Consider the following 15,900-nt stretch of genomic DNA (forward strand, 5'->3'; position numbering starts at 1 on the left):
AATGGCGACAGCTATAGTCGACTACGTGGTTTAGAATTCACCCTAGTATTTACGTAGGTAGGGTGTGGCTAAACCTCAAAAACGAGAAACGGACAGTCTTAGCTATGAGCCAAGGCGTCATACGAAGCACCGGGCGGGTCGATATCGGCGCTGTAGGAGACACGATTATACTCCATACTAATGCACAATGGATAACCTAAGTGATATGCAGCCATTCTGCAGCGAGCAAAGCTACGCGGCTTGATTCTCGCTCAGCCGTTATGCTTTGTTGATGACTGTAAGCACAAGGTATGGTTCTTCATTAGCTGCTTTTAGGTCCTCCGGGATACTGAATTTATGCTACCGCGAATTGTTTCTCCGCCGCAACGTCGATAGTCGGATGTGATAAGTGCCGGGGAGTTCGGGTCATGCCGCCAGAAATTGAGTCGGAGAAGCATTCATAATGACAAAGTCAACATTTATTCATTTCGAGATGAACTTGGCTAATCACGGGGCCAGCCGATCCCGTACTTTTTGTGATCGGCGATCGTATACCATCTCAAGCAATCCACAAGCACGTTTACCTTTCCACTTACAGACACGCTTGCTAATATCATGATGTAATTGGCAGAATACGGCCCTACGAGGCGGTAGCATGCATAAAGCCTAAATCAGTACATTGTCTACACAGTACACGGTCCGCATGGTAGATAAAGTCCCTGTGTGTAAAGACTTTTCTCTATCATGCATAGGTAAAATACTCCAGGGTGGACGCTCGATCATGCATACAATTATGCTGTAGGACTCGCGATATCTTTATGACCATAAGATTTACATACACTCCGAGTGAAAATCAACTAAAGGCGCCTAAATTCCGTAGTCAATCAATGGGAGACTTTCTTCTACTGAATACCATGATCGATCCTTTAGTATTGAGTTCGTTCGGTCATCTTCAAGCACACTCTCAACCGTACGACAGCCAATGATACTTTGCATGTCTTCTTAGTTCACTTAAGGCTCAGATGTACCATAGTAAAGATGCAATGAACAACATATGCAGCTACTACGATGGCCAACTAGTCAACGGAGGCCCTTAGCAATACAAGACCATGGACGATCATTCGAGGTATGAGGTAATGCAAACAATCCACACCGGATCTGCCGGGAAGTAGTCCATCTCTCGTGCAAGAGATAAGCTCATGTTCACGTAATCAAGTCATCTACTGCTAGTAAACACAACTCACGCCTTTCGTTTACCTTGATCCAGACCACCGCATTCCCTGATAAACATTCACGGTCACGATCTTACTGATACAGGAACGAATAATTTGAATCAGGAATCCTCATCACAAAGCGACCATTAGGTTCATTCTTTGTTTATGACAGATAAGCGCTTATAATCGATATGGCGCCTGCCGCACTCGTGTCCTCTGGCGTGCCAGCCATGGCCTCATCATACATGAGCTCCGAGGGGAGGTCATTTTCCAGACATGCCCTTGGTATGCAGGATAGTAGGTTCCCTATGAATAACGGTGGTCTTCGCGTGGTTTCTGGCAGGCACGCCATGAGGAGCAGCTCCACAGTGGATAATTCGGCCATATCAAATCTGGTATACTCATTGAAGAGGCGTAGCAGCAATGAGCTGGGCTCCAACGCGTCTGCCAGGCTTCTCAATGAGACTTACGACTCCATCCGAGACTGGATTGCTGCTCAGCGCATGAGTCATCTTCCCCCAGAGGGAAGCAGCTACGACAAGGTGCTTACGTGGACTCAACTATTTGTCGAGAGGATTGACTCCTTCGACCTGGCTATTCAGGAATTCTCCGGTGATAGTTATCTCGCAGCTCAGCTCGCATACGGCTACTGTGCTATGCTGCTTGATGTAAGTACGCCCATACAGTACAGGTACAATCGGTGTTTTATGTGTTTGCTGACTACCCCTCTTTACGCGATCAGTTAGGCAACGAGAACGCTCCAGCTTTAATGATCTCTTTCGGATTCTTCTACGGAATTTCCATGAGTCTAGTCAACCTCTTGGAACGAACTGAGCTCTTTGGTGTTTCTCAGAACACTAGAGAGCAACTGGTGCTCGCTATGTCGGATTTGGTGACCTTGGTCGCCAGTGTCGCAAGCTATTTCCACAAAGCCATCCACGACGCGTCAACTACTTCCGTTTCGGTCAACATATATAGCACATTCTCGAACCAAATCAAGGTCTTCAATGATCGCTGTGAGAGGATTGCGGCGTTGATGTGGCAACATCAACTTCTGGTAGAAAACCTCAGCACAGAGGAAGGTATGTGCAACATCCTAATAGTTATACAGTGTCCAAAGTACTAACCTGACTCAAAGCATCGGATATCAAATCTGTCGAGGCTTGGATTGCCCCAGAAGACAGAGCGCTTACCAATGTTGCTGTCGGGCTTTCACTCCTGGCACATGATCGTGAAGAGTTGACCTGCCTCTGGGTTGGTCCATACTTGACTCGTTTCCTCAAGAGTCAAGACACGGTCCTCTCTATTCATGGCAAAGCCGGCTCTGGAAAGAGTATTGTGGCTTCTGTCATTGTAGACTACCTGCAGCGACCCATATCAGGTGTTCATTACAATGCCCTGTTCATTCCTATCAGTAAGTTTACTGTCTCCTTACTGTAGCATGTCAATGTCTATGTTGGGATGACTAACAGCAGCTGGTTCAGACAGTAGAATATCCGCGGAAACATCAAGCCGTGCTATTGCCAAGGCTATCATGTGCCAACTTTTCGAGAAGCGCATCGGTAATGTTGAGTTGCTGCACATTTTATATGATGCCTATCAACGCAGCAACTTGGCCACCAGCAATGAAGACTACGACAACATTGTGTGGTCGGCGTTAGAGCGCGCACTTGCAGCTGCTTCACCCGGCGCAAGAGAGCTCATCATTGTTGTCGACGGTATCGATGAAGCCTCTTGTGGGGAGAAAGTCATGTTTGAAAGGTTAAATAAGGCTACTGCCCACGGCTCAAATGTTAAGCTCATCGTCTTGGGCACGGAACGTCATCCCCGTTCCGTGGGGCTATCCGATGTTCAAATCAATGACGACTTGATCTTTGATGATATCGTCGCCGTGGTCAGGAGTCACTTTGACTCGGACAATGAATTTTCTACCATGTCTGAATTCGAACAGGAGTCCATCATCACAAGGATCAGCGAAGCTTCTGATGGTTCATTCCTGTGGGCCAAGCTCGCCACCAAGCGTCTTCGTCGGGAGGTTGGGCTTGACAAGTTCCGCCACGCAGTGGATGCGGTGGTGAAGGCCAAGCCAAGCATTACTGATTTTGTGCTCCGCAATCTGCAGTCGTCCAGCATGACTGAAGATGCGAGACTCATGCTCATGTGGCTTTCCATAGCACAGCGGCCCATTTCCCCGAGGGAGCTCGGATCATTGCTTTCGATTCAGCTGGACCAGGGCACAGTTTTGGAGAAGAGCTCTGACGTCTTGGCAACCTTGAGGCCTGCGCAAAATCTTGTCTTTCTCCAGGATGGGCTTCTTTACATCCGACACGGAATGATTCGTTCATCGCTGCACGAGTTGGTGGTCAGGGGACAGCTGGTCTCGACCGTGAAAGATGCGCATGCAGATCTCGTCAGCCGATTGTTGTTATCCATCAGAAGTGCTGTCAACGAGCAACGAAAGCCGACGATCGGCGTTCTTGATCACAACGAAACCAGCCAGTTCCTCCATAAATACCAGCTCCTTGATTTCGCCGTTAGGCACTGGCCCTATCATCTCACGCAAACGACCGTGTTCAAGAAGGAAGGTAGCTCCGCCGCAGCCAAGGCATTTTCCAGGTTTTATCCCACCTCCACGACAGCAATCCTTCTTCAGGCCAGTCTCTGGGAACACAGACCGAAGCCATTGCTACTCGCTTATCAAGCTATAGTAACGGACGTCTATCGCCACCTTTTCGGCACGAAGAGTCCTCTGACGTTGCAATCAGTCATTTTCCTTGCTATTCTCCACCGCCAAGTGAATATGACCGACAAGGCAGCCGTCTTATTCTTCGAGGCAGCTATCATGAGCAAAAAGCTCCTCGGCGCAGGCGATTCCTTGACGATGCAGATGGCCGATTGGTTCATCGAGTTGACTAATTCCAATGTTACTGCCTCAAGAACTGACATGATGACCAAGAGGGAAGAAGTCCTCACCATCCTTGTCGAATGCTACAAGAGCCAATTTGGTACCACGTCGACAAAAGTGGTTACTATTCTCCGACAGCTAGCCGAGCATTATCAGATGACCAAAGAGGAGCAGAAGATCAAGCAAATCAATCTATCTATCAATTCCATCACAGCAGCCGGGCCTGAAGGTATATTAGTCGAAGGCGAGCACGACCTGCAGGTTCAGTTGAAGCAGAGAAGAGATTCGACGGAGTCGTCGAGCGAAGTCTCGTTGCATCTTGATGTCAAAGAACAGGACGAGATGATCGAGAGTATTGAAACGCTTGACCTCGATCTAGGCATGAAGCGCATCGAGTCTGCCATTTCGGAGCACAAGATGGACGTGGCCGACCGAGTTTACGTCGAAGTCTGGCAGCGCACAAGCCGAGAATATCGTGAGCACCGGTCAGAGTCTTGTGCGGAAACACATCTGAAAGCTGCACTTGGCTATGCCAAATTTCTGCATAACCAGAAGCGCCCTGCCGAAGCTTCTGCCACCCTTATCAGTACTTGGGAGGATATGCACCACGGAAGCGTGGCCTTTACAGAAGCATCGATTTCAGTACTCTTGCAAATCGGCAGAGTGTTGAAGTCACTTGGTAACTTGACAGAGGCGCTGGCCGTTTTCAAGCACTGCTCTCAGCATAGCGCAGATGCATCAGTGAGCAAGGACGTGCAGCAAATCATGCATGCGACGTCCCAAGAGGTATTGAAGTCAGCTGGTGCGTCGCACATTACCACCTTTGAAACTACATTAGAGGAGATGCTCCTGGAATCGTCAAGCTCATTCACCTCGATGGATCAAACCACCTTCGCGGCGACGAAGAGTCTGGCAACCTTGTTCTTCTCGCAGCATCGCTGGGTCGACGCAACCCACTTCCTGAAGAGGGTCCTCCGCGGAATCTGGCCCTCGTTGTTTTCGGCTAGTGTCCAAGATGTCTGTATACCTAGACAGGACGTCGAAAGTTGTGTTGAGCTCGCTGGCCGGCTTGCAGAGTGCTACCGCACTCGCAGGCGGCAGAGCAAGGAAGAGGACATTCGTGTACGAGTTCATCGCGCTTTGAGAATTGGTCGGAAGATCGACGATAAACTTCGTGAACAGTCGACATCTGAGCTCCTGTCTTTCTACGATCGTACTTCACAGGCCGAAGCGATCATCGCCATTCGAGAAGAGAGGCTTGACGACTATACTGAGCACCTTGGCGCCGAGCATCCCACTGTCATCAAGATGCTTGGTGATCTGGCGGAATTGACCCGGCCTCGACCCATTTTCATCGAGTACTACCAAAGACTGATTCGGATCGTCAACAAAGATTCCGACGTAAGCAAGGCGGAGGTCCTTCAGCCTGTGATGATCGTGGCTGCGGAGCTGTGGAGCAAAGGTCTGTTCTCTGACGCACTGCCATACTACAGGGTGTTGTTTGCCACATTCTTCAAGGCACCCAAAACGCGATCCGTTTTTCAGGACTATGACTTCGTCCGCGAATCTTTTGATCGATACATTCAATGCTTGCGCAGTATTCGCACGTCATATCCGGTTCTTCACGACATCACGACTGAGTACCATGCCCGCTGCAAGATGCTCTACGGGGCTAGCGCCTCCATTACCATTCAGGCAGCCTTGAGCCTGGCGAGGCTTTGTCAGCAGTCAGAAAGCTGTGAGAAACAAGCCGTCGCCTTGTACGAGGAGCTCCGGAAGTTGGACTCAGTCGAGATAGACCAGAAGGAGATCACGATTGTATTAGACAGGATCCAAGAAGAGGAGACCGCCCTCATGATCTCATCGAGCTCAAATTCAATGTCCACAGAACAGATCACGCGCGCTGTCACTGTGCTACAAAAGCAGATAAACAAGACCCGCGAAGCGCAGGGTTGGGCGAATGAAGAGTCCTTGTCCAGATTGACTGAGCTTATCGCGTTCTACAACAAGCAGCAGCAGAGCGACGCCGTCATCCGCGAGCTCCAAGAGACCACCAGCCGTGTGCTGTCAACAGAGACCTCGTCAGTCCGGCTGATGGCTGCTGCCTCGACCATTGCCTCCAATTATCTTGCTTCCAATCAGGTACAAAAGGTGACAGAACTCAGAGACGAGATGTACAGGCAGGTTTTCTTGAAAGAGACTGGTAACATCAAGCAGTCCCACTTTGATGTGTCGTCGCGCGGTCGAGAAGTACTTGTCTTCTTGGCCCAGCTGGAGTTTAGTCTTCGTCGTAATTCCGCGACTCTGGCCGAGACACTCGCTGCATTAAACATGCAGTATGTGTACTTCAGCGAATTCAACGGTCTCATCCGAAGCAACTCCAGCAACTTCAAGGATGTAGCGTCGGCCACAGCAAGGCTGCATCACTATCTGTTGGCTTGTGGCAAGCATGCGACTGCCGCGTCTGTGTTTGATCGTTTTGACAAGTGGTTCGCCGAAGTTGAAGTCAAGCGAACAGCTTTCAAAGCACAGCCTTCACCACAGACGAAGCTTTTCCTTCACAGCATCTTGAACCATTTCAAAGATCACAAGTCTAACGACATGGTCCGGTCCGTGGGCATCATAGGAAACGCGCAGGCTGACCAACTCCTAAAGGGGCGCCGGTACGAAGAGGCTTCTGACCTGGCTCTCATGTGTTTCACTTACGTGTCAGCACACAAATCATACCGCACAACGAAGATGACCAAGCTCATGTTAATCATGGGCATGTCCATCGGTGGTGGGATGGCCAAGGCCGACACGGCAGCGCGCAAAAAACTTCTTCAAACCTCGCAAATCATTATCCAGGACGTTTTGCGTGTCATGGGAGAACTGAAGATCAACTTGGCGCAGATGGCCCTGAAGCATCTCAACCAGTTGATCAAGCTCCTGGGCGAGCAGCAGGATTACACGACATTGGCCTCGCTGCTAACCACTCTTTGGAACAGCCGCGAGGTGCAAACCGACTGGCCTCCTAACGTGACATTTGTCCTTGCTCGCCGCTTTATTTTGGCGCGCTACATGGTCGGTGATACCATGGCAGCACTACGCATGACTGAGCACATTGTATACAACTGCAGGCGCGTGCACGGTCTACGCCACCCTGCCACGCTGGAGATGTCCATACTGCTATCCCAACTGTACTCCAGTATCGCTCGGAAATATCAGCATGGCCCGGGAAATGGTCAAGATGGGTCTGCTGGGCTCGGAGACATGGCAAATCGCTACTACAAGAAAAGCGCTGCTATCCATGAAAGTGTGCTACGCGTCTTCAGCGATCCAAGCTACGCTAGCGTGGCTGGAGGGGCGCTAGTGGATAGCTGCTATAGTGATCGAAGAGCAAGCGGCTCCTTCATTGGTGGCGGCTCTGAATCACCACCGCCATTGCTCGCCCTTGCAGGCGACCTCTTTGCAGATGGAAACCAAACAGACCAGTCAGACGGTCAGCGGGTCCGTCAGCATTTGCATCTCCTCAAGCTTGCTCTTGAACGGCTTGGTGACTATCCAAAGGACTACTCCGAATATGAACACTTGAACGCTGATGTGTTTCGGGAATTTCTTGAGGATTTGGATGGAGTCGAAGGAGTTGAGAAGTGGAATATCAAAAAGTTTGGCGGTGGTAAAGCTGAAGCAGACGATGATTTGGTGAAGCCAGATGACATCAAAATCTGGGAGATAGTTCATGACGTCGTACGAGAAGATGCGGAAAAGGAGCTGTAGGGAATAGATGTCCATTGCTATTCTTGACTTGAACATTGTTGTGGAGTTATTCGATTTGAATCACGACCGCAGACATTGACTCAAATGCAACTTCTGTAAATATGTGACTGTTCATTTTACGTGCACATTTCTGCAAAAGGTGGCCAAGTCGGTGACTGGCTGTGATCAGAACCCTACGATTGTTATGACATCAACGGAAGCACTTCCGCAAGCTTATCGTCAGTTCAAAGAGTCGTCTCTCGAGTGCACAACAGCCATGGCAACAACATTGGCAAAAGTAGGTAGACTAACATCCTAGCGTTGACACCAGAGCGCTTTCAGGACACAACTGAACCACACAACTACACCATACCCACACGACATCCACCGCCTTCAAACAGCATCCCTTTGCATGTTTTTAATGACCAGCTGGATGGTCAATAACAACATTTTTCAATAATGAAGTTTCGAAACACATCCGCAAAGAGGCCCCGGGCTACATTATGCGTTCATGGAATTTAGGGTGCGCGGGTTCCAGTGAAACGCCTTCTCCAGTTGCCAGACTCCATTGTTCTGGCGAAACAACGTGAATCCGAACAAGCGAAGCCCAGCTCTATGAAGGTCATAATGAAAATAACTGGCAAGTTTTCGAGGGTGCCGTTTGAATGCTTGGCTGGAGCTCGAAGCATTGTCCGCAGGCGTGCGATATGGAATAGGCTCAAAATGAGACGCATAAGCCCATATTATCGCAGTCGCATGGAAAGAAAATAGTGCTCGCGAGATGGTGGTATGGCAGCAACTATGGCGAACAACCCACACGGGATGCTTGGACAGTGAAGCGTTGGTGGTGCTCACAATCCAACCATTCGGCATTGCACGCCCTCAGTACAACAAGTCAGCGTTCCACAGGCGGTGTCAGCGATACCACACGACGAGGAACGAACAAACGAATATTCTCAGGAGCGGTGGCCCTGTGCAACTCTGACGTGCTTGATTAGTATGGCATTGTACCTCTCACCAACCTAAGCAAACGACTTGCGTGATAGTCACGAAGTCACTGGAAACTTGCAAGCTAGACGAGCGAAGATATAAAACACTTCCCTAGGCTTCGTACCACTGCTCGAGGAGTGTCTTCGATTTTCTTTGCTAGTTGGAGGTAAACTAAAAATGCTTGCTCGATTGGCTTCCATACTTGTTAGGATGATTGCTGTAAGATGACTTTTGTGGTCTTGCAAAACTTGTCCGGAATCGTGGTTTCCTGTTGCTGGTCTTGTTTTGCGACGCAATCGCGACTCCGCCTCAATTGTGGAAATGTTTAGCGAATAGACAAAGTTAGCGTCACCGGTAACTTATAACGGGTCTCAGCGGCAGGGGCCGGCCGTTACAACAGTGCCGCAACCCGGCTGAACACCTGCTGGAGATTGGAATTATGCTCTGTAGGGAGAAGAAAAGAAGAAGAAGAAAAAAAACGGCGCATCGCATTCTGTCTTCCTAAGGGAAACTGCATGGCGTTTCCTGGCGATTAGTGAAGGTAAGTGGGCCTCTCCTAGGATCTCATTAAAACAACAGACCCCTGGGCTCAGTGGTTTTTATCTTGCGTTGGACAGCGGACATGGGACTTGCGTTTCGCTCGGGGGCCGATTTTGATAACAGCTGAAGCCGCGGGTTGAAGGGTGCCGGCGAGGCATGAGCTAAATGCCTTGGTTGTTCCTGTATTCGGGCAAGTTATTTCGAAGACGCACATGCTTTGATCATACGCAATTGAATGTAGATATGGAAACCCAATCATGTTGTCCGCATCCGTTCACAGCCCACCTCGACCAGTCATTACAGAGAACCGCTTACCCGTCTAATGTCGGGTCGGAAGACCTTGGGACAGCACACCGACGCTCTCCTCAGCTTGCATCGCAGGCAGGAGTTGAGAACTACCCGTCGCCAATATCTCGTGTACTTCCTGCCTTCGCATTTGCCCAACATGATTCTTCGGGCGTTCATTCGACGAACAAATCTCGGCACGAGAATGCTCCGGAACCAAATTGCTCGACACCGTCAAGGGGGAGCTTCCCACGTCGTGACGGAGGATTGCAACCTGGTCCTTCATAAGTACATAGAACTCATAGCCATCTGGATCATGTTTCTCAGCCCCCAGAGCCCCCATGAAATTTGCGCCGGGCTCATGTCCTCTTGCAAGGACGAGCAACGTCGCCACAAACGCTTCTTGCATGTACGCGAATGAGAAATCATCCATCAACTCCGCGATCGGTCGGCACAGAGCTTCGGGAAAGTCGACATTCAATTTTCCGGCAAGCCTACTTTGCCAATACCTGCAGTATAGTACACGCTCGTCCTGTAGAGAATCAGCGCTGCCTGCGTTGAGAACTATCCGGCAAGAGACATACCAGACTGGGCAAGGGAAACAGGTACTTTCTATCGAATCGGCTAGGGCGCTTCGATAATCCTGGGTCCAGACGATCAACTGTGAAATTATTGTTAGATCGATGATGGGAAATTTGAAAACGCCCTGCTTACGATAGTTCGTGGTGGCGATCATCAAGATGCCGTCGTTATCCTCCAGCCCATCAACTTCATTGAAGAAGTAAGATCTTGTCGCGGGGGTCACGATGGTTTCGATATCCTCCAGAACCAGAAGACAAGGTGCCATGGACCGGGCGAATTGAAATACGGTCCGAATACTGTAGGTCTGAGGTGCACTCTTCACATAGAGCGATGGGATCTTCTGCCTGCGCTGGTATAGTGTGTGCATCAAGGCCTTGATGGATATGGTTTTGCCATTGCCAACAGGTCCATGAAATATGAGACCACGCTTCCAAGGTACTCCGTATTCTTCGTAGACCGCTTTATTGTCAAAGAACTTTCCGCTGACTTCCGTGAGATCCTTCTTCATTTTGGGATCCAGGATTACTCTATTCCAGGACGCTTTCTGGACTTGCTCCCACAGTTCCTTTGAGGCAGACCAATATCCATCATAAACGTAGATAACGTCCTCATCTCTTGTGTACCATTTTCCTATCGTTGATATAAGTTCGTCAGTAATGGCAGAGTTGGACAACGTTGTTTCATCTGCGCGTGGCTCTATCAGGATGTACTGCAGCTGCGTCATGCCGACAACAACGCTGTACAGGATAAAATGCTCGTCATTCCAGGCATACCGATACTTGGCGAAAAATCGCGACTCTGCTAGCGTGCCGTGTGCATGTCGAGTCGGCGGCGGGCTATAGCCTCTCCACCTGACAATGGGCTCGTCGTCAAGATCAAGCTCAGTTTGAGCATATCCAGCAGCAGCAAACTGTAGGAAATTGACATTATTTGCCGGAACGATACTGCCAGGTTATTAGCTGCCCGATTTTTGGCACTTGGTTATGGATATGTACGTGATGATGAGCTCTGGATACTGCTTTCTCAGATCTGTGAGGAGATGTGTCTGGATATCAGCAACTCTTGCGGAGGTACGATCAAGGTATGGGTGGAAGAATTCCGGCCCAGACCCACCGGTCTCCGTGATGAGAGTAAACGGCTCGAAAGAGTCCATCGTTATTGAAGTGTGAGTATTGCAATGACAAAGGCCCAGCTGCGCAAGCGACCAAGAATTTTACATCAAACATGAGTCGGATGAGGAGTAGAAGTCAACTGAAATGGCCAAGTGTTATCCACGTTCTCGAGCGCATCCAGGCAGCCTAGTGGGATCACGATCCTAGCCAAGAGTCTTGGATTGATTGAACATGCTGAATCCAGTAGGCGGTTTGAAGTGCGGGGTGATAAGGCAGTCTGTCCCAGCCTGATTGGCCTGCAATTCGTTGGCAAAGCAAAACACCAAGGGGGTAACAATGACTTCGACGTCTCAACCACTGCCGGGCTGCTCTCTGTGTTGGCGTGTGACTGGAGACACTCTGGGGAGCACTTGGGTGGTTTCGAAGCGCAATGCCATGAATGGTACGATATCCTGGTGTTTGGCTTACCTTGATTTGTGTCATACATTGGTTTCTCGTACAAGCATCCGCTGTGATGATTACTGTGATGGCGTTAAGGCTGCTTACCATACGACTTTAACAATATTGGAAGCTTTGCACAATGCTCCGTACAGCCCAAGATTCTTATTTGATCAGTGTATAGGTGCGCAACTTGTGATTGGCTCATAATCAAGTACTGAGCAGCTCTCTCTACTGTATTCACATGTGTATAGTGCTCAAGTCGGTTGTGAGTTTGGCTGCTTAAGAAGGTATGCTAGCAGCTTCAGCGGGAAGAACTATTTGATCGCCGCAATTGCCGTCACTCGGGTTTCTACTACAAGATACTTGCCGACATCGCTGCATTCCGTCTCGCTGTATCAGTCAATGACATACCATACCAAGAGCGGTTTTGGTTGGGCTATACACATTTCCATCTGCCTTCACTCCGTAGAGGTAAATTAGCTTGTGCGGGGTGTGGCGGGGTCATATCGGCGGGGATGTTTAGGACCTCTACAAATAGCTAGCGCTGTGGGGCGGGGGGGAGTGCATTGATACTATAGTTATATACTCTCGACACCAAAAGAATTCACTTTCATGATCATCGGTGCCCATTCGTGCCGGAAAGCATAACAAACATTGATCAAATAGATCCTACACCATCTTAAGCATATGTCGAACACGTTGTACACTACGTACTAACTATAGGACCATTCATTTCCGAAAGTGGTATTTTGATCGGTGTGGTCTCCACAAAATAAAATGTCAGCATAGTCGGACGAACGCCCAATTCCAGTGCTTCCACACAAACCGTGGTCGGCCAGGGGTGCCATGTGTTGACATGAAAAGCCTGTGACACGGAGTCAAGATCGATCTGGGCAGACGCGGCTGAAAGAGTAGCCGGTGTGCGGCTTTTTGTAGCATGAGCCATCTATTGCTGCTACTTGTACTCGCGCTTCTAAAAACACACCATCTTAAAGTCTCGTAGTTAGAGCCATGTGTGATCTTGATCACGCTGCACTAATGTCCCGAATTCGTCCCACCGCAAATATGAATTATTGATGGATTGTAGGTTTCACTGCCGCGCCCCGGACTGGCGTACAATGAGAGTTTTCGCGCACGTTAAAGTTGTTACCACGGAGTTCTCTCATCCCAGGAGTTTAAAAATTCAAGTTCAACTGTTATAACCGCGCCCCGGATGTGTTATTGAGAAACTACTAGCTATGGTATCGAAGGTCAGAAATCCCTACGGGGTGTTTTTCGCGTTGTTAAGCTCCCAATCAAATATATCTTCTTTACCGGAGTGCCCGCCCCACTGTGATTTCCAGGACTATGCCATAATAAAGTGGACTGTTTCTATCATACATGTGCATGCAAAATGACGATACGAGACAATGCATAATTCTATGGACAACAACAACAACAACAACAACAAGGTTTAGTCAACCTCCGCGATTTATATCATTCGCGGAAAGTAGGGCACTGAATCCTGCCAAGAGATGCAACATCTTCAAGACAAGGGCCATCTTTCTATGCTGGCTAGATCCTAGGCCATTTCACAATTGACAACCTGTGTGGTCGTTATTCGGGACCGTACAGAGTAGTTAAGAACTTTGGTAACAGACCATTGAGCATGCAACACGTCAATACGGCATTCTGAAGCTTGGCCGTGTCGCAGCTGACTCGTTTCTGCTCAATTCAATAATGAATGTGGTGCAATGAGGCTAGCAGGGGTTTGCAGAATGCGACCCAACCTTATCAGAAGATCCTCTGCGATCCTCCGCAATACAACCCTCGCACAGTTGATTGATTGACGACACTATCCCTCATATCCGACAACCGATAGCACCGATAGCACCGAAGCACGTCGTCGGTTTGGTCGAGATCTTCTTTCGCGTCACTTTGAGAACACAGATGGAAAAGGTACACCACATCCGCCGTACCAAATACATGGTAAATGTGCCAAATGTAGGATAAACCTTAAAATTACGTTATGCAACGCTGGTATCTTTTGGAGATGCTGTGTACCTCTGTATTATGGTCAAGTTTTAGCTAGTCATACTACTAAGTAGGTTAGAGCCCAACGCTAGAAAATACTGAAAGGCGATTTGCACCACCGCAAGCTCCGACTGCACCTGCAGCTGGGCACGCGCCAGCACAAGAAGTTTCGACCACTTGCGTACTTTGGCTGCCCATCGCGTTGCCGCAATAACAATTCTGCCAGCTGATGCCGGCGATCGTGTAGCCCAGCTGGGTGCACAGGTTTGAGCAGTAGACACGGGAGTTGTCCGCGCCAAGGTAAGCAGCCACAGGCAATGCCCCCACACTCTGCGCGTTGTCAACATCGGTCCAGCAACCCTTATACACCTTGTTACCGGCATATACTTTGGTATCCGTTCCAATTAGAGGCTGGGAGCTCAGCGCGGGGTCGGGGTATGGGTCGTCATATTCTGCATAACGAGGGTAGCCGTAGTCGTATGCACGACTTCCGGTGCCATCCCAGTTATCCCGGAATAAACGAGCGCGGCCAGAAACATCTTGAAACATGGTGGGTGCGTCGTGGCTGGAGTTGACAATGTCGACAGTGACGCAAGGTCCCGCAGGGTTCGCGCAGTTGGGTGGGAAAGTTTTGAGGAACTCAAAAAATCTTTCACTACGGTCTGCACCTGTCGTGTAGGTCGCACAAAGCTTGTCGGGGTTGTAGTCGCCTTTGTCTCTTGTTGCTCGGGCATATGCAATGGTTCGGCTCTGATAATTGGCCAGAAGAGCTTCTCGGCCGGAAGCGACCAACTCGGTGTTGTATGTCATGGCGGTTGATTCTGGAGTGCCGTAAGAGTCGTAGTTGTCAAAGCCCTCGCGCCAGTCATCGAAGCCAGTAGGACACTTGCCGGTCGAAAGAGGTCGAGTTTCGGAAAACCAGACCATGCTGTTGGGATCTCCGATCCAGTAGCTCACTGGCGTATCAACGCCAAGCTGGGCTCCGGTTTTGCCTACGGCAGCAAATCGGTTGACCATCTGAGCGCCCATGGAGTGACCAGAGACCACTATCTGATTGATGTTCGGGAACTGCTCCTTGTTGCCGTACCATTGGATTAGCTGGTCGAGTACGTCGAAGCCGGAGACGGTCTGTGTATTAGGAGGATACTCGTTGTTGGCACCGCCCGACCAGTTATCATAATACCAAGCCAGAGCAGGCGATGGGTATTTTTCAGCCGGGGTAGCACCATCGGGGTTATATGGAAAACCGGTGCCCGCATCATCGTCGTTCGGAAAGTATGGTGCTGTGATAGCAACCGTGTCCAAACTGATTGTGGTGTCTTCGACTACCTTTTGCAAGGCCTGGATCATGGCTGCATGGTAATTCCATGGGTCGTTTCTTGCGCCATGTATCACGATGACAGCTCTCCTCAAGTCGGCATCGACAGGTCGCCCTCCAGTGGTGTTGAGAGATTGGAAGGTCAAGAGACTCAGGTCTCCGGCGGCATCAGAAGTGCAAACATGCTGTCCGGATGGGTCCCTTATCTTGAAGAATGTCTTCACGGATCGATCATGTGTTGATGCGAGGCTGCTGTCGAAGGGTGTACCAACATACTGTGCTGGTTGAACTTCTTCGCACTGAGCATAGGCTGTTCCCGATAGGGCCGCAGCAGCGAGAGCCGCCACAGCACGAGATGCACGCATTCGAGCAAGATTATAGAATTAAGATTAAATAAGAGGACTGGTGCGCAGCTTGTCAAGAAAAGAACACGGGCACGTCAGGTCAGATAAGAAGAAAAAAAGAGGTGGGGATAGGCCTGAAATATACGAGCCAAAACGAGTCAGCAAAACAGAGAATCTAGTTACATGCGAATGCGGAACAATGGCGATCGTGAGCCTAATCGTGAAAAATCACGTCAGCTACACCTTAGCATGTAGATCAGGTTGCATTTTGGGCGTAGGCGCATCCACCAAGCTGACCGTACATCATAATCTCCAGTATGTTCACACGATCCGGCCTGGTGGATTTCGATAAGTTCACAAAGTACCTCTCCAATCGGAGTGTCGGTTTGTTCCGGGATTGTACCCGTTGCCCATGGGCTGGGGAATGTCCCACGTTCGG

At 49.6% G+C, this 15,900-nt stretch overlaps 3 protein-coding genes across 3 annotated transcripts; 1 reads left to right on the forward strand and 2 right to left on the reverse strand.

Moving 5' to 3' along the window:
• Positions 1-1,384: 1,384 nt before the first annotated feature.
• On the forward strand, positions 1,385-7,857 carry BKA67DRAFT_652164 (NACHT domain protein; the record flags this gene model as incomplete). The annotated part of the gene is made up of 4 exons (XM_046106105.1): positions 1,385-1,861; positions 1,936-2,275; positions 2,332-2,607; positions 2,678-7,857. 4 exons carry the CDS (start codon positions 1,385-1,387, stop codon positions 7,855-7,857), a joined length of 6,273 nt encoding a protein of 2,090 aa, XP_045963014.1.
• A 1,828-nt stretch (positions 7,858-9,685) lies between these two features.
• BKA67DRAFT_652165 (P-loop containing nucleoside triphosphate hydrolase protein) lies at positions 9,686-11,386 on the reverse strand (the record flags this gene model as incomplete). Its single annotated transcript, XM_046106106.1, has 4 exons — positions 9,686-10,183; positions 10,236-10,312; positions 10,366-11,177; positions 11,229-11,386. The coding sequence occupies 4 exons, from the start codon at positions 11,384-11,386 to the stop codon at positions 9,686-9,688; spliced, it is 1,545 nt and encodes a 514-aa protein (XP_045963015.1).
• Positions 11,387-13,874: 2,488 nt separating this feature from the next.
• On the reverse strand, positions 13,875-15,482 carry BKA67DRAFT_652166 (uncharacterized protein; the record flags this gene model as incomplete). The annotated part of the gene is made up of 1 exon (XM_046106107.1): positions 13,875-15,482. One exon carries the CDS (start codon positions 15,480-15,482, stop codon positions 13,875-13,877), a length of 1,608 nt encoding a protein of 535 aa, XP_045963016.1.
• Between the last annotated feature and the right edge of the window lie 418 nt (positions 15,483-15,900).

Source organism: Truncatella angustata, assembly GCF_020726525.1.
Source record: "Truncatella angustata strain MPI-SDFR-AT-0073 chromosome Unknown BKA67scaffold_1, whole genome shotgun sequence".
Lineage (NCBI taxonomy): Eukaryota > Fungi > Ascomycota > Sordariomycetes > Amphisphaeriales > Sporocadaceae > Truncatella > Truncatella angustata.